The 19,695-nt window shown below is 38.8% G+C and overlaps 1 protein-coding gene across 1 annotated transcript in view; it reads right to left on the bottom strand.

The window, feature by feature from the left end:
- The window catches only part of LOC101599825 (ABI family member 3 binding protein), a 257,292-nt gene that overhangs the window by 44,499 nt on the left and 193,098 nt on the right, over positions 1 to 19,695 (bottom strand). Inside the window, exons 32-34 of the mRNA XM_045148002.1 lie at positions 13,300 to 13,359; positions 11,958 to 12,038; positions 8,903 to 8,980 (exon numbers count right to left, since the gene is read on the bottom strand). Coding sequence (XP_045003937.1) covers positions 8,903 to 8,980; positions 11,958 to 12,038; positions 13,300 to 13,359 — 219 coding nt within the window. The remainder of the gene's footprint in view (positions 1 to 8,902; positions 8,981 to 11,957; positions 12,039 to 13,299; positions 13,360 to 19,695) is intronic.

Raw genomic sequence — 19,695 nt, forward strand, 5'->3', positions numbered from 1 at the left:
CATCTCAGGGGTCATCAAAACTTACCGGGATTTCTCTCTTGAGGAAACAATTTGACTGATAAAATGGCTTCTATGCCTCAGTGTAATACTATTACAGAAGCTACACACTTCTATTTATTGACCCATGTCAACTGGAGAGGTCTCAAGCAAAGGTTTCAACAGGTACCAGTCAAGGACCTTAAAAAAATTGTCCAGACATGTAAGTCCTGTCAGTCTTTCCTCCAAGTACCCCCCCTTTCAAACTACAGGAAGTAATCCTCGAGGGGTCTGCCCTGATCATCTTTGGCAACTTGATGTTACACACTATTCTCCATTTGGAAAACTTAAATATATTTTTCTTTCAGTTGATACCTTTTCCCACGTCTGCTGGGCATCAGCACATGCTGGGGAAAAATCTAATCATGCCATTAGTTATATGCTTCAATGTTTTGCCACTCTTGGGCTGTCTGATCAAATTAAAACAGATAATGTCCCCTGCTTTGTAAGCAAGGCCTTTATGGATTTTCTCCAGACCTGGAAAATCACACATTCCACAGGCATCCCATACAACCCCCAGGCTCAGGCTATTGTTGAAAGATATAATCAGACTCTCAAGTCTCAATTACAAAAGCAAAAGGGGGAATCCTTACCCCCACATGACAAACTAAAAAAGGCAATATTTACCCTAAATATTTTAAATTTTTCTAAAGAAGATAAAAAGTTATCCCTTTTTCAAAAACATTGGTCCTCATCTGTTACCTACAGTTCTATCTGGGTAAGATGGAGGGACCTATTGACCAGGGCCTGGAGAGGACCAGATCTGCTCCTCACAGCAGGGAGAGGGTTTGGATGTGTCTTCCCTCAAGATGAAAAAAGATCCATCTGGGTACCAGCGAGAGACCTAAAATATTTGTCCCAACAAGGGGACACTGACAATCTCTTCTCCAGGGAGTGGCCCACCCCTGAGGAATGTTCCTAAAATGGTCTTCACCCTGCTCTGGTTTTGCCTCCAATCTGGGCCTCCTCAGCTGCTTGCAGTACAATTGCCCATACGACCTAAAAAAAATTGCTCAGCCACCTTCCCCATCCAGCTTTCCCCAATGTTTCCTCTGGGCATTTGGGCCTCACCTTCCCCTAATAATTCCATTATAGATGTGGGATACATTCATCCTTCCTTCTGCCCTTTTAACACAACTGAGCCCAATGCTCAACACTGCCTGCCTTCTGGAATGGTTTGTTTGTGGAGGCGGGATAGCCTATGACTTTATGCCTGCCAATTGGACGGGTCTTTGTGCCCCAGCCACCTTAATCCCAGATGTAGATATCACTCCTGGAAATGAGGCCCTCCCTATGACCTCTTTTGATTATATCGGAGGGAGATCTATCTCCAACAACAGCTAGATTCCCTGGATGAGGTAGTCCTACACAACAGGAAAGGACTAGACCTACTAATGGCCAAAAAGGGAGGCATATGTTTGTTTTTACAGGAAAAATGCTGCTTTCAAGCCAATAAATTGGGAATCTTCCAGGGCAAGATTAAGAGGCTCCAGGAAGACTTGGAGAGGAAACAGCGGAACCTCCAGGACAACCTGCTGTGGACAGGCTTACATGACTTCTTACCCTACCTTCTCCCTCTTCTTGGGCCTCTCTCCCTCTTTCTCCTTCTCCTTGTCCTCAGTGTCAGGCCTTGTGTAATTAACAAAATTACACAATTTATTTCACCAGTGGCTAGAGGTAATAAAACTTCATCAGGTAAAAATACATTATCACGGGCTGGCAACTCAGGAATTAAATTCCTCCTATGACCCACTGCCACCTCCCCTGCCCTCCATGTGACTGATGATGGGTAAGATCTCAGACTGACTGAGACAACCTAAGACAGGCCATGGAGTGGGTACTCAGCAAGCTAAACCCCTGGTACCCAGTGATGGGTAAGATCACCAGAGGGGGACAACCTAAGACAGGCCATGGAGTGGTTTCTCAGTGAGCTAAACTCCTGGTACCCAGTGACAGGGAAGATCCCCAGAGGGGGACAACCTAAGACAGGGGCCATGGTGACTAATGCTCTTACAAAAACAAAAGGGGAGATGTTGGGCCCTGAAAGGCCTGGGCATGAGGCCTAGTGGAACTTCCTGAGCATAGCTAAAGTTTGGTGACCTGTCTCTGGCCAGCTAGGACTCAGCAAGACACCTAATGGCTTCTTGCCTTCTACTTCTGCACAGGAGTTGGAATTATCATTTCAATAGTCACAGTTTACTATTGGCCCTTACCTCTTCCCCCATCCTAAAATCCCCACCTTTGTCCCCAACATGATATGTAACAATAAAGCGAGTTCCTGTGAGTTCCTGCTTCCACAAGACTCCCCACTCAATGTGTTTTTTCTCCGATGACTAGGAGAGATTCTGGGTCATCTGATGTCCACCCTTCTCCTCAACCCCTTGGGGGAACCATCTGGCCTGTTCCCTCCTCAGCACTACCTGCCCACCGGGGAGGAGCCTGGCATACAGAGTACACATTCTTCTCAGCAGCCCACAGAACCTCCTCCAAAATTGAATAATTAGGCAATAAAACATGCCTTCATAAAGTCAGGAAAACTGAAGTAACTTTCTACATCGTGTTAGATCACAATGCTTTAAAGCTAGAAATTAACAACAAGAGCCACATCAAGAATGCCACCAACTCCTGGAGACTAAACAACACACTTTTAAACAATGAATGGGTCATGGAAAGAATCAAAATGAAACTGTAAAATTCCAAGATTTGAATGATAATGAAAATACAACCTATTGGGACTCAATGAAGACAGTCATGAGAAGAAAATTCATAGCTCTAAATGCCTTCATTACAAAGACAGAGAGATCACAAATCAATAATCTTACTGTCCACCTAAAGTTACTGGAAAAACAAGAAATATCCAACTCAAAGATCTCCAGGTGGAAAGAAATAGTAAAATTAGAGCAGAAACTCATGAATTAGAAACTAGAAAAACAAATTTAAAAAAAAAACAATGAAATGAAAAACACATGGAATGGCAGAAGCCTTGGATATCCAAACATATCCTCAGCAAAAGAAACACCTCTGGTGGTATCACCATATGAGATCTAAATCAATATTACAAATCCATAGTCACAAAAATAGCATGGTACTGGAATAAAAACAGAAACATAGACCAATGGAACAGAATTGAAGACCCAGACTTTAGGGCAAGCAATTACAGCTGCTTGATCTTTGACAAAGGTGCCAGTAAATGTAGACTGGAGAAAAGACATCATCTTCAACAAATGGTGTTGGACAAATTGGATAACCATATGCAGAAAAATGAAATTAGACCCACTCATTTCGCCATACACAAAAATCTCGTCCAAATGTATGAAAGACCTCAATGTAAGACCTGAAACACTTCAACTACTGGAAGAAAAAACATAAAACATGCTTTACAATATAGGAATGAGAAAAGACTTCCTAAATGAAATTCCAGTAGCCAAGGAAATTAAACAAGCATTCAACCAATGGGATGTCATGAAGCTAAAAAGCTTTTGCACAAACAAACATACCATAAGCAAAGCCAATAGATTACCCACTAAATGGGAGAAAATCTTTGCCAGCTATAACACTGACAAGCCTGCACAGGACCAAACCAAGAATTTTCAGACAAAAGAAAACTATTAAAAAACATTATATAATTGTGTTAAAACAATTTATATCACAATTTAAGAAATGGTAAAACACCCAATAGACCATGAAATACTTTAAAAAATCTATTGTAGAGAAATTTGAAAAAAATCTACATATACTAGTAATGATGACACAATATTGACATTATCAGTAAGTAAGGAAAAACAAAGCAAGAATAATGTGAACCTATAAGCTTGTTTCCTTGATCCTAAAGTCCATGAAATATTTTTCTGATTTGGCAATACAATCTCAGCTGAATGAACATCTTTATCCTACTTACTATAAATATTTATTTACTTTGCTGAGGAAGCACTGTGTTTGATTAAGGGAGTGTTGCCATCTTCCATTAATAGAGACATTAAAGAGATTACTTAAATACAAGAGCCAGAAAAGTTTGTGAATGTAGCACTACTGACTATCTGGCATTGATGTGTAAAGCTGGTAAGGGGATGTGAGAAGGATATCATTCTTTTATGCATCTTCTGAGTATATTTATGAATTAATAAACACAAATTAATAAACATTGACCTGAAACTTTTGTAAAAAGGAAAGGTGAATCAACGAAGAAAGACTTAATTAAAAGGAACTGAGCAACACCACAGTCTTGTTCATGCTTATCCTGTTGATAAACCACACACCTAATAGTTTTACTTTTACATTTACTTAGTTAACCATTTTTCTTATTACTTTTCTTTTATGTATTTTGCTTTTTTAAAGTAGTATGTCTCTATGTAACCTAGGTTGGCCTTAAACTTGAAATACCCTTGACTCTTCTTTCCAAATGCTGGGATTTTAGCTGGGTGCTGCCATTCTAGGTGCCAACTTTTCCTCAAATTAGAAACAATAATGAGCATAAACTTACTTGTCTTCAAGTTCTTAGAAATGTTTGCTTTTGTTTGTTACTGTGTTTTGGGCTTTCTGCATTTAATGAGAATGAGAAAAGAGATCATCAAAAACAAAAAATAAAGAACACAGGGGACTAGGGAAATAGCTTAGAGGTTATAACATTTGCCTGCAAAGCCTAAGGACGAAGTTTGATTCCCCAGGACCCATGTAAGCCAGATTACAAGGGGGCACATGTGTCTGGAGTTTGTATACAGTGACTAGAGGCCCTGACATGCTCATTCTCTCACTCTGTCTCTTTCTCTGTCATAAATAAGTAAATAAAATATTTTTTTTAAAACACAGGGACTGGAGAAGTGGCTTACCAGTTAATGACATTTGCTTGCAAAATCTGGCAGCCAGGGTTCATTCAACTCTTAAGCCTCTCAGGAAAATTGGATGCAAAAAGTAGTGCTAGGTGACTAGTGTTCCTTTGGAGTGGTCAGAGCCACTGGTGCAACCCCCCACCAACACAATACATACACAAATCAATAAATAAGCACTATGTATGAGAAATCCACATCTGTTGGTAATTCAAGAAGGCTAGAAAAATATAACAAGAAAAAGGCTTCCAAGAACATAAACAGAGTGCTGTGCAGGTAAGTTCATCCCCTCCCCCACAAAAGGAAAGACCAGAAAAGAAATGAAAGAAGGAATCACAGAGAACACATCCTAGAATGTCTAAATATTGTCATCATTAAAGGAAATACTTTTCTTATAAATGAATTTTCATTTATTTATTTGTGAGAGGGAGAGAGAGAGAAGGTATGCCAGCTTCAGCTGCTGCAAATGAACTCCAGATGCACGCACCACCTTGTGCATCTGGCTTATGTGGGTCCAGGAGAATTGAATCTGGGTCCTTTGGCTTTTCAGGCAAGTTACTTAACCACTAAGCCATCTCTCCAGCCCAGAAATATTTTTTTTCTTAATAGTTTTTTTTCCCCCTCAGGTCACAATATTAATGTATTTCATCAAGTGAGGGACATGTGACATAGGGAGGGAAAGGAGGAGAAAAGAGGAGGAAGAACGGGATAGGAAAGATGGGAAGATGGAAACAATATTTTTTATTTATCAGATGCAGTAAATGAGGCACATGAAGGTTCAACAAGAGGAAAATAATGGGGCTTTCAATGTCAGTTATCAATACCCAAAGGTAAACAATAAATTCAAAACTAGAGCTCCAACTAACAGACTTGGTCTTTCTCTGTTCTACTGATAGTTTAGTGTTCAGTGTTCGGATCTAGTTTTACCCTTAAGTTAAAAAAAAATCAATTCGCTGTGATGAGAAAATACCTTCTGAAAAAATTTTCTTGATTAAAAGCAAGAAAGCCTTTTAGGAAGTAGAATTTTATGGTACTATTGCCGTTTGGGTCTAGATTAGTGTTTCCCACCCCTTTGATGCCCTCCCTTCCCGCCCCATGATTCCTAGTGTCTAGTCCATGAGATACTTGCTGGGTGTGTAAGGTATCTTGGGTAGATTCAGGTTAGGTGCTATAGATGAGTGAGACTGTTTGGCAATTATTTTTCTGTGATTGGGTAGGTTCACTGAGAATGATCTGTTCCAGGTTCACCCATTTTTCCTCAAATTTCTTTGTGCCATTTTTTCTTACTGCTGTATAGAATTCCACTGTGTAGACCTACCACATCTTAGTTATCCATTCTTCTAGTGATGGACATCTGGGTTGATTCCAGCTCTTAGCTATTACGAATTGAGCTGCTACAAACACAGTTGAGCAAATCTCTTTGGCCTGTGGTTTAGGGTAGATGCCCAGTAAGGGAATAACTGGGTCTGTTGGTATCTCTATAGTCAGCTTTTTCAGGAGTCTCAATATTGCTTTCCAAAGTGGTTGTACCATCCTACATTTCCACCAACAGTGGCTGAGTGTTCCTGCTTCTCCACAGCCTCGCCAGCATTTATTTTCATTTGATATTTTTGATGTTTGCTATTCTTATTGGGGTAAGGTGGAATCTCATAGTTGTTTTAATTTGCATTTCTCTAATGATTAGGGATGATGAAAATTTTTTTAAGTGTGTGTTTGCCATTTGTATTTCTTCCTCTGTGAACTGCCTGCTCATCTCTTTGCCCAATTTTGTGAGTGGAGTGTTTGACTTCTTACTGTTTAGATTTTTGAGTTCTTTTAGATTCTAGAGATTAGGTCTCTATCAGTTGTATAACCCGCAAATATTTTCTCCCATTCTGTGGGTAATCTATTTGCTTTGCTTATTGTATGCTTGTCTGTAAAGAAACTCTTCAGCTTCATGTGATCTCAGTGGTTGAGTGACTGTTTAAGATCATGAGCTACTGGGGTTTTGTTCAGGAAGTCTTTTCCCATTCCTATATCATGGAAAGTACTTCCTAAATTTTTTTCCAGTAGTATTCGAGTTTCTGGTCTTATGTTGAGATCTTTGATCCATTTGGATTTGAGTGCAGTGCATGGTGAAATGTGTGGAACAAGTTTCAGTTTCCTGCATGTGGTTATCCAGTTTGTCCAGCACCATTTGTTGAAGATGCTGTCTTTTTTTCCAGCCTATATTGTTTGGGCCTTTGTTGAATATCAAGTAGCTATATTTGCTTGACCCAAAGTCCGGGTCCTCAAGTCTATTCCATTGGTCTATACGCCTGTTTTTATTACTATGGCTTTGTAATATAGCTTTAGATCAGGTATGGTGATGCTACCAGATTTATTCTTTTGCTGAGGATATGTTTGGATATGCGAGGCCTTCTGCCTTTCCATATGAAATTTGAGATCATTTTTTCTCTCTGTGAAGAACACTGTAGGGATTTTAACTGTAATTGCATTAAATCTATATATTGCCTTTGGTAGAATTGTCATCTTCACAATGTTAATTCTGCCTGTCCAGGACACAGGAGGTCTTTCCATTTTCTCAAGTCCTCCTCAATTTCTTTTTTGAGTGTTTTTATGTTTTCGTTGCATAGATCTTTCACTTCCTTGGTTAACATTATTCCAAGGTATTTTATTTTATTTTTGTTGCTATTGAAAATGGGACTATGTCCCTTATTTCTTTGGCAGACCAAATGCCTGAACCTTCACCAGGCCCTTACAGGAAACACCTGAACCACAAGACACTGGAGAGGGTAGGATCAAGTCTAACCTGAATCTTCTATATCTTCCCTCCCTCCCGCTCCCTCTCTCTCTCTTTGTTCTCTAACTCCTATGTATTAGTTACCTTTTTTCCTCATTTTGTTAGGGGACACTGACCTGTAATTCCCAGTACCAGCATGGGGCTATCACCCACAATGAGCTTTTGATCAGAGAAACCTACAAGGTTTTCTAAAAGAATGACAGATTTCTGTCAGAGTACTTGATGACCCACCAAAGTTTAGTGGTAAGACCCTATTGCTGAAGACACCATATGCACCTGACACGTAAAATGGAATGGCATGGCTGGAAGCCAGGAGAGAGTCAGTCCCCAGACAGTCAGTGCGTCTAGTGCCAGAAGGTGCTACGTGGGCGACTGGGAGAAATGACCAATATCTGTCCAAGCAACTCATGGTCCAACCTACTTAGCAGCAAATAACCTGGTGTGATGCCCACACAAGTGCAATAGTGGCACACAGCCATGGTGGGGAACCAACTGCTCTTGATTTGGCTAACTGATCCCCTCAGTGGTACAAGACCCATAGCTGGAGCTGAGAAACAAGTCAGAACCATATCCAAACATAAGCCCACTCTCCAATATCAAGCTACCATCAATTATGGGCTACAAGAGCGCCTACACCTATTAAACTCTCTATAAAAAAAAGTGAGGGCTATCTCATTTGTCCTGTTGCTTACTTACTCTCCGTTGGAGAATCTGCTTCTCTTTTTCAGATAGATGCAGATCCTAAGTAGAGAGCCACCTCATCATACCTCAAAAAGGCCCTGGCTGAAACTAAGGAAAATTGGCGAAACAAGCAAGGGTTCTGTTTTCCTGATGAACCGGATACCAGCACAAGGGAGAAGGAGACCAACACAGAGAAAAATCAAATCTACTAAATCAGAGAGCCAGAGCCCCTGAGGCCCCCAACACCTCATCACTGAAGCAGACCAAAAATGAACCCAACATGGCTCAGGGAAATTTTGCAGAAGAGGGGGCAGAAAGAATGTCAGAGCCACATGTTGGGTCATGATATACAGAGACATTTATCTTACCAATAACTGAGGGCTGACTCCACAATTCACGACCCATATACCTCAACAAGGAGGGGCCAATGGGGAGGGAGTAGGTCATGGATGAGCCTAATAATGGTACCAAACTGCCTGTACTTGCAGAATAGAAAACTAATTAAAAAAAAATAACAAAATAAAAAAAATAAAAGCAAGTAAGAAGAAATGCCTCTCTAGAGGTAGGGAAATATTATTACCTGGAGTTGTCTTTGCCAGTTCAGTTGTTCGTGAAATCTTAGTTGTGAGGTGCTCCTGGGTAGACTGGTCTATTTCTTCTAGGGAAAACACAGTAAGATGCCTTGTCTTAAATAATTGTCACTATAAGCATGACAAAGAAAACTAAAACAAAATATGATAAACAGTAACTTCTGATTGCTACTGCTCCATGGAACAACTAAATGGTAATTTATACTTAAAATATTCCTGAGGCTGGAGAGATGGCTTAGCGGGTAAGCGCTTGCCTGTGAAGCCTAAGGACCCCGGTTCGAGGCTCGGTTCCCCAGGTCCCACGTTAGCCAGATGCACAAGGGGGCGCATGCGTCTGGAGTTCGTTTGCAGAGGCTGGAAGCCCTGGCGTGCCCATTCTCTCTCTATCCCTCTATCTGTCTTTCTCTCTGTCGCTCTCAAATAAATTAAAAAAAAAATTTAAAATATTCCTGGTAATCATAATAATCCAGTTAGTAATACATTTAAATGATTCTTGTTATATTTTCTGAATTGTGTTATGTTTTACTTACTACTATGAGGGTTTCCAAAAGCTTTAAGCTCAGGGTAATTGTTTATTTTTTACTATACTGGCAGTTGAACCCAGGCTTTATAAATGTAGCTAAAGTGCCCTACCACTGAGCTATATGCTTGGGTCACTGATTTATGGTTAAGCTAGCTTTGAATATGGTCTCTGTATTAAACTACCACACCTATCAGTTTATTCATCTTTCTGTCTCCCACTAGTGCACAAATTCCACAAATTGGGTAGGTAAGCTAGCAAATAAATAGTTATATTAAAAGTTGTACATTTGTACCATCTAAGAGTAGATGTCCTGCTTATTTTCCTCATGTGGAACTATTATCTCATAATGATATAACAAACCATACTATTCACTTTGCTATATTAAAAATCTAAAGAAATACTCGGTAGGAATGGTATATTTCCATTTTTTTCAGCCATAGTTTATTCTTCTGATTCAGCTCACAAGAAAGATATTTGTGATAACTGGCAGGTGACATCTCCTTTCTCAATAACCCAAGACATATATTACATACAAGCAATGGAAGTTAGTATAACTAGTAAAAGTTTGTTACTAGCGTTTTTACCATTACTACCTCATGACCAGAAGCATAGGCTAGAATAGGTAAGCACTTGGTATTAACTATGTTAATATGTTTATTTTCTCAACTGATTATAATTTTAAAGTAGACCTTGCTTGAAAATCTACTCACTTTATTTCAACAGACATATAAAAAGAATGTATTTATTTGAAAGGGGGTTAAAGAGAGGAAAATGAGGCCACTGAGTGAAACACAGGGCAGCATGAAGAATGGGACAGAAAAACCAGCAACACAGGTTAGGCACTTTTGTTTCCTAGTTCATTTTCATCTATGACTCAGAACACTGGATCTTCCTAACCAGTGAACATGTTTGTGTGGAATTACTCAAAATCATGTCCAGTTCATACTCATTAGCTTTCCTAACTGACCCATCTTCTTTTTCACTGCCAACCCATAAGCTCAGTTGATATTTTCTTACATATTTTAATTTAAATCTTCTCTAAAGTACTTATAATACTAATACTTATATAAATTATATGACTATAGTTATGATAATATATTGCTTGGGGAATAAGAACCAGAAACATCTGTACATTTTCATTATAATTGTTAAGCTGTATCTCTGATTTAGCATTACTGAGTTCACAGATGTGGAACCTATGGATATGATGGCTGACTGTACTTTCAACGGTCCAGATGCTGACTTCTGGTCAAGATGGCATCTGCCTAACCGTGTCACAACTCCTGAGAAGGAGAGGCAAGGAATTAAGGGATCACTGAGACTTTTAGGGGAGAGCAATCTCCCTAATAGATTGCCAGTGGGAAGATGTGGAGGGGCAAAAAAGGGAATCTGCTAATTCCCATGCTCTTGGGTAACCTGCCAGTCCTCCAATCACCCCAAGGGGCAGTCCTAGTCAGAGTCCCAGCTTTAGGCTACTCTCCCAGTAACTGCAAGCAAGGGGACCAGGCCATTAGTTCTGCCTGCTCCACTAGGCATTTACTTGGTGCTAACTTTACTCTCTGTTGGAGAATCTGTTTCTATTTTTTTTTTTTTTTTAGATAGATGCAGATCCTAAGGAGAGAACCACCCCATCATGCCTCAAAAGGGCCCCAGCTGAAACTAAGAATAATTGGGGAAGCATGCAAGAATGCTGTTTTCTAGGTGAACCGGGAACCAGCACAACGGTGAAGAAGAAAGACACAACCCCTACCAAACCAGATATCCAGAGACACAGAGGCGCCCAAGATCTCAACCTGGAAGCAGACCTAATATGAGCCCAACATGGCTCAGGGAAATTTGTGAAAGAGGGGGTGGAAAGAATGTCAGAGCCACATGTTGAGTCGTGACATGCAGAGACATTTCCTCCTACCAAAAACTAAAGGCTAACCCCACAATGCATGACCCATATACTCCAACAATGAGGGTCCCTGTGTAGGGGGGAGGACAGGGAGGAGGCTAATGGTACCAACTTGACTATATTCACTGACTACAAACAAAACCTGTCCAGATGCTTATAAACACTCTCACTTTATATTCAAAATCAGTATGGATATAAGAAGACCATATACACAGTTAATGTAAAAGTATCAAATAAAATGAGCATTTTTAAAAAAAAATTCAAAAAAAAATTTTTTTTCTTTGTTTATTTATTTGAGAGCGACAGACACACAGAGAAAGACAGATAGAGGGAGAGAGAGAGAATGGGCGCGCCAGGGCTTCCAGCCTCTGCAAACGAACTCCAGACGCGTGCGCCCCCTTGTGCATCTGGCTAACGTGGGACCTGGGGAACCGAGCCTCAAACCGGTGTCCTTAGGCTTCACAGACAAGCGCTTAACTGCTAAGCCATCTCTCCAGCCCAAAATGAGCATTTTTATACATATAATAGATCTTATACTTTTGAAAACAACCATGAAAATTATACACTTATAATTACTTTACTGCTTAAAAGATAAGTTCCTTGCAGACTGAAATAAAAAATTTACCCAGGGTGTTTTGTAGTTCCTCTTGACTGGAACTTGGTGAAATTATAGGTATAAAAGGGGTGCCTTTTGTCTCTAAAGAAGCTGCAAAAGAAAAGTACCAAGTTTGTCAAGCTTTTAGGTCAAAGCCAGCAATACACCAGCATAGTATTGCAGGAAATGCCTGCATTTGAAACATAAGATGGAAAACCCCTTCTGACTGATGCAGAGAGGTAAGTGTGTACAAGATTTTCATGAAAGAGAAGATGAACTATTTGAATAATAGTTCTCAACTATTTTTCTGTCACAAGACACAATAAATGACATTCTATGATTGACCCATAACATAAGATACATGGTTAACATATAATGAGGGGAAGGCACTCTTACCTATTGCTCTGACCCCCTACCTCCCACTGAAAAGAGCATAGAGAATTATAAAATTGTTGGAATAATCTTTGTGCGTCTTTTTAGGTTGAGTTTTACAAGTGAATTGCAAGTGAGCTTTCAGTATTTTGACCAATATTACCTTACAGCAGCTTTTAAGTTTCAACATCTGCTAGTGCTGTATAGCTGAAAACCATTGAAGCTAAAATGAGTTGGTCTTCCAAAGCAAAGCCTGTATGACAGTGAAACCATAGCTTCTCTGTGTCAGAAAGAGCAACCGTGGTGAGAAGGAAATCATGGAATGGACCAAGAAGAAGTGATATCTCAGTTATGATCACTTGAGAAAAACCTAAAATACTGATGGCATCAAAGACAATGACAAGTTGGTTGGTCAATAAGGGAAAACCATCACCTATTGTTGTCTTTGGGGGCTTGACGCTAAAGGTCACAGGCTGCAGAGTTACAACAGAAGCAAACCAAAGAACATATTTGAGAATGACCACTTGGGGAATCAAAATAATTTCTAAATACATCCATTTAACAACTTGAATATGCTTCTAAGAGCCACAACAAATATGAAAATGTTCTGCATGCTAGATTCTTCTCAGACAGCTTAGTTTAATTAAAGCTAAAGATGTCATTCACCATTTGAGAAAAACATAAGCAGGCAGCCATTTATTTTTACTTAGTAGTACATCCATGAAAGAATGTAAAAAAGTTGTCTCATTAATTATGGTTTATAGATTTAGCATGATCCCATATTAAATGAAAACATTTCCAAGGAAAATAAAGTTATGTTATTCTTTCACTTAACCTCAGCAAATATTTTGACCATGTTATATGATCGAACTTTCTCTAAGGAAATATATATTTTCTAACTACATTTTCCTCTTATTTTCTATATGTACCCATTAAAGTATATAATTTTTGGCCTTTACAAATATACTTTTTAACTAGGAAAATCAAATAATTTATTTACCAGGTTCACTGTGAGAGACCTCAGGGTATGGTTTATGAGACAGCAGTGCATCTTCCAGAACTGAAACAGAAAAGTTATAAAACATTTTATAGTGCAGTGTCACACCTAGAGCAGACATAACCCACAGAAAGCATGAAGGAGCCAATGGCATGTTCACAATGGCTCAAGCTGAGAATGTGACCATTTGTTCAAGATAGAAAGTGTAACTGTCTAGAGAAGGGTCTGGCATTAGTAAACACACAGTTGGCCACAGTTCCTTTTGAAGTCTCTTTTTTTTAAAAAAATTTTTTTTGGTTTATTTTTATTGATTTATTTGAGAGCGACAGACAGAGAAAGAGACAGAGAAAAAGACAGAATGGGCACACCAGGGCTTCCAGCCACTGCAGACAAATTCCAGATGTGTGCGCCCCCTTATGCATCTGGCTAACATGGGTCCTGGGGAATTGAGCCTCAAACCAGGGTCCTTAGGCTTCACAGGCAAGCACTTAACCGCTAAGCCATCTCTCCAGCCCTTGAAGTCTCTCTTAAAGAAGAGAAAAAATAGAATGAGACAGAAAGAAAGAGAGAGATAATATGAATATAACTAAACACAAGGAAGTCATTTTCTCTCAGGTTATTTTCAAAACATAAAGTTAGTTTCTGTCTGGAGTGGTGGCTGCCATTTGATATTCATGTTGAAATTCCACTGATAGCAATATAAAATACATTATTTTAGATACTACATAAATGTCACACTGATTGACTCAAATAGCAAGATAAATGTCTTGAATATCTAAAACAAGAAAATGTCATTCCAAATGCTACTAACAATTATTGTGAATAGAAAATAAAGTAGAAAGGATTAGCTAGCCATTAGAAGAAACTACATGTAAAGCTAATAGCTGTGCTTATTACAGAGTAAATATGAGATAAATTCCAGATGTGGTCAATTTTTTGTCATACTTAGTGATGTAACTTCCATTATAGCATGTGTTAGGGGTGTTTCACATAGAATATGAAAATTATGTCAGCTACACAATAGATATGCTTATATCTAGTCCCTAATACCCAGCATAGTTTCAATGCTTCTGTTCTATTTTCATAAAATAAATTGGAAGTTGGATATCTTATTTCTTATTGGGGAAAATACTAGGGTTATTTCCTGTTGATCATGGCAAGATGCTATGCTAAAATCTTCATTCCAAGAGTGGATAAGTACTTCAACTCAGTTCCCACAGAAGGATGCTAAAGTCTGCTCTTTCACTGAAAGGCTTACTACACTGTAAAGTGTGTGTGTGTGTGTGTGTGCATGTGTTGCATCTTATATATGCTGCAAAAAATTAGGATTCAGGCTAAAACTTTTCCTCACAAGGACAATGAAGGAAACTTTGTAACTTTATAACAGCCAAGCACCACTTAAAGTTACATAAGACAGAAATTCTTTTCTTTTGTTTGGGGAGAATAATTAACTTGCATTCCACATCTGTTCATATTCTAGGCCACTTAGTAACAGCTTGCTTATAGTCACGGAATTTGATATATTGAATTGAGAGCTCATGCAATTAGAACTTCCATTAGCCTAGAAAGTTTAAAATAATATTTGATGAAAATAAAAAATTATCATAGTTCACAAAGAGAAAAATCTATAATATATTAAATATTTCACCTTTGCTTATAGTATTTTAGGGAATATGAGAAATTTCCAATTTTAAATAAAATTAAATGTTTGTCTGGAGGCTAAAGTGAGAGTAGTTTGAATTAGCTCTACTAAGGCCACGATGACACAGAGAAGCCTGTAGCTTATAAATATCTATTAATAATGGTACTAGACTATACACAGAGGAGCTGGGATTAAGAAAAGAATGTAAGGAGAGATGTCCCAATAGTATATCCAACATCCTGTAAGCACCTTACTTGGTACTTTACTTTTAGAAAAGGGCAGTGTGAATTGCAGCTGCTGAAACTGAACATGAAGTGATGATTTAAGAAACTGCCAAGATGGACTTTCTAAATAAGGTGAAATCATTGGAAAGGAAAGAAGCTGAAATGTTTACAGGATGAATCATTTTTCTACTTATCCACTGTAGCTCTAAGCAATGTGGATTTTTTTCTTTGCCCCTCCCCTCCTGTGACATTCAACTTTATGTTAAATTGAACAATAGAATCATTGAAACCTGTCCTTCGTTAATACATATTATGATGACAATTTGAGAAGGAAGTTTTGACTTACTAGGATGTATATATTCCAGTACTATATTATACACTCAATTACATCAGCCAGCACAAGTCTAGTACTGTTATTAATAGATATTTATAACCTACAGGCTTCTCTACGTTATCACGGCCTTGGTAGAGCTAAATCAAACTATTTATATCAAATGTCCAATTATATTATCATTTATTTAAAAAGCATATTATTCCAAAGAAAAATTAACAGTAGACAATTATGAGTAGGTAATAGGGACAAATATAAATGAATGTGCACCAAAGCTTTGCTAGAGTTCAATGGAAAATATAACATGCTATTTTCATACAGATGGCAGAATATGAAATCTTCAAGAAGGCTTACACTAGCCATCGGCTGCACATTGACTACCTTTCCTGGACATGCAATGCACATTACTGTGCCATTTTCACTTCAAAACTCCCAAGTCCTCCATTCCAGCTGTATCCTAGAGCCAGCCTGGGAGGAGCCAGCACTCCCACCTTTCCAAGTACATTTTCCAGGCTTGCTTTTACTCTTGGGCTGCCTCCCTCCCATCCCTTTGAAGGGTTTTAAACTTCCATTAGTTCTTTTGTTTACTTGCTATTCAATTAATTAATTAATCTATTGGAACAGGGTCTCATGTAGCCTGGGCTAGCCTGAGACATGCTATGTATCTGAGGATGACCTTGAACTCTTGATCCTCCTGCCTTTACCTCCCAAGTGCTGACATTTCAAACATGCACTTTCTTGCCCTGCCAAAAGCATGTAACTTTTTGTGTTTCCCTTATCCACTAAGGTCTTCCTTCCACTTCTGCATTTATAAGCCCCCATGTATTCTGAAGTAGAAGAATATTTGATAACAAATACATTTTTAACTTGTCTGACTACAAAATATGACTGGAACTGATTGAAGCACTATTTGATGCATTTATTAACCTTGTTTATCATGATTATTAATATTTATCACTTTCAGACAAGTCAGATATTTGTGAGCCATGTCATCTGTATATTTTCAATTTCTTAAACTATGAAGATTGTTGAATTTTAAAGTGTCTAAATAATGAGATTCTGGACCTGTCCTTTCAGGTCAACAGCCTCTTGTGGCACCTCCTCATCTTAGTGCCATTTCGGTCACTCGTCCCTTCTAGAGACCCTTTTCTTGTAATTGTGCACTCAAGTTATTTGGTTGCCAACATCTTAACCTTGTATACCTAACAAGTTCAAACCTTCTTTAATTGTTTCCTCTGTGTTTTCATCTTAATTAATGGTATTATCATATAGTTCTTGTTGAGCTGGGGATGACTGCATTATCTTCCTCTTCATACCATCCTTCATTAACTCCTAAGTTTCACCAATTCCATCTCCAAAAGCAATTATTTCTCTAGCATTATTTTTCTCCTCACAATTTTTAGTTTAGTTCTCCATATTTAGTCTTCTAGAGTAGATTTTTATAAAACCTATGTGATGCCTTGCCATCAGTTTCTTTTTGGTAGCTTATACTCCATGTTTTAAATTAAAATTATCTAAGACACAGATCTAATTATGCTAACTCCATTGCAGATTGAAGCCAACAAACACATACAAAATTTTAATGCCTTCTAATTGACTGTAAATTTATTTTGTCTTAATCATGATATTAAAGACATTGAACCATGTGAGCCCAATTGATTTTTCAAGTTTTCATTTCTGGGAGCTTCTCTTTGGTCTAGTGAATAGGATACAGAGCTCTCAAGCCTTCATTTGCCACTAATCTCACTACGATGGTGGCCAAATTATTTATTCTGAACTCAGGCAGGCTGATCACTTTTTATACCCTTGCATCTTTGCTTCCTTACAAATCATCAATAGCACCATACCTGCTTATATTTTAAAATATGTCTTAAGGGTTTTTTTTTTTTTTTTTTTGGTTTTGGTTTTTGAAGTAGGATCTCTCTCTAGCCCAGTCTAACCTGGAATTCACTATGTAGACTCAAGGTGGCCTGGAACTCATGGTATTCCTCCTACCTCTGCCTCCCAAGTGCTAGGATTAAAGGTGTGTGCCACCATGCCCTGAATATTCTAAAGTTCTTTCCTTGCTGATGCCTTCTCCAATTTGTACATTTTGGGTTACTTCTCTATCTGGCAATTATATTCTTATTATTACCATATTAGTCATTAAAATCTGCCTTATTTATAATTATTTATTCCTATTTTCTCCACTGTATTGCATTAGACAGTATAGATATCATGCCCAACTGCTTTTCAAACTCAACAATACCAATAATAGACCTGAGAAAATGAAAGGCAATCCATACTTAATGAAGTGAACATGCACTGATGTATTTGATAGAACAAAATTTAGCAATATGGACACTCCTGTGAGCAAGCATTGCGCTCTGCTCAACAGCATTTGAAAGACTCAATGGGCCTCTCCTAAATTTCTCTAATGTTTTTCTGGAAGTTGTATAAAAATCTGACATATTGTACCATTATTATATGTTTATATTATATAAAATAAAAGATATCATCAGTCAAATGAATGGCATAATGGTTTTAAGGAAAAGAGAAAAGTTCTGAGTCATTAAAATTGAGATAAAAGACTACCAATATCTCATATGACATCAGGCATATCAGCAAACTGCATATAACTCCTAAATTGAATTCTTTATTTTCTTGGGTACATGTGTGGCACTAGGGATTGAATTAAGGTCCCTAAACATGCTAGGCAAGTGCTGTGCCATGAACTATATCTCCAGCCCCCTCATCTGTTTTCTTTTTTTTTTTTTTTCTTTGGAGACCAGGTTTCACTAAATTACTAAGGTTGCCCTTGAACTTATTTGTAGCCCATGTTAGACTTGAACTTGCAACTTCTTGCCTCAGACCCCTGAGTAGCTGAAATTACAGGCCTCTGAATTCTTATATGTAAAAGTATACCTTGCCTTTGGGGAAACTGATACAAGGGCCATTTTATTATTAGTTATGTACACAGTGTATACAGTCATGTTGGTACCAGCATTAGCCTCCTCCTTGTCCTCCCCCTTCCACAGGGACTCTCCTCCTTGGGGAATGTGGGTAGAGCGGTGTGGGGTTAGCCATCAGTTATGGTTAAGAGGCAATGTCTCTGTGCATAATAACCTAATGTGTGGCTCTAACATTCTTTTCGCCCCCCCCTTCCACAAATTTCCCTGAGCCATAGTGGGTTCATTTTAGGTCTGCCTCAGTGATGAGGGGTTGGGAGCCTGTGTGTCTCTGGGTTGGGTTGGTAGGAGCTGAGTGTTCTCTGTGCCTGTCTCCTTCAGCCTCCTGTTGGCACCAAGTTCACCAAGGAAGCAGCAGTTTTACTCATTTCCCCAAATACTCTTAGTTTCAGCTGGGAAAGGGACATTTTTTTATTTATGTATGTATGTATTTAACAGAGAGAAGGAGTAAGGGGGTGGGGAGAGAGAGAGAATGGGTGTATGGGTCCTCCGACCACTGCAAACGAACTCCAGACATTTGTGCACCCTTGAGCATCTGGCTAATGTGGGTCCTGGGGAATTGAATCTGGGTCCTTTGGCTTTGCAGGCAAACTCCTTAACCACTAAGCTATGCCTCCAGCCAGAAAGGGCCATTTTTTAACAAACAGTAATAATGCATCTGTGGTTGTTTGAATGTATAGTCCCCCATAGACTCAGGTGTTTTATTAAAGTTTGTCTCCAGTTGCCTGGAAGAGTCAGTGGGGGCCAAACCTGGGGTCCAGCTGTAAAGTGTGTTGGAGGCAGATCTGCATTCCAACCAAAAGGTATGCAGACAGGTCTGAGCTCTGCAAGGGCCCCTGCTGTTTGCTGTGTGTTGGGGCAGGGAGGGGGGGTTGGGCTTGTTGCATTTGGTGTTTGCTGGCTGGTGATGGTTTCTCTCTGCTTTCATGTTTGGAAGCAGCTTCTTCTACCACTGATGGGACTTCCACTTGGAACTGTGAGCTTGAAAGAAGCTCCTCCTCTCCTCAGCTCTCTGGATTGGATGTTCTTTTCAGCAAAGCGGAGCTGACTGCACTAGCATCTTTTAGAGAACAAACATAACACGCTTTGGCAATGAATGGCAAACTTGGCAAATTGTAATAATAACAAAGCACTGTAGCTTGGCAACAACAGTTCAATCTTGAGGCAATTCTCTACTTGGCTTATTCAACCTCATGTTTTGGTAGAAAATAATGAAGCTATTTATTTTCTATTATCTTGGTTTTCTTAGTTCTA

Source organism: Jaculus jaculus, chromosome 4, assembly GCF_020740685.1.
Source record: "Jaculus jaculus isolate mJacJac1 chromosome 4, mJacJac1.mat.Y.cur, whole genome shotgun sequence".
NCBI lineage: Eukaryota > Metazoa > Chordata > Mammalia > Rodentia > Dipodidae > Jaculus > Jaculus jaculus.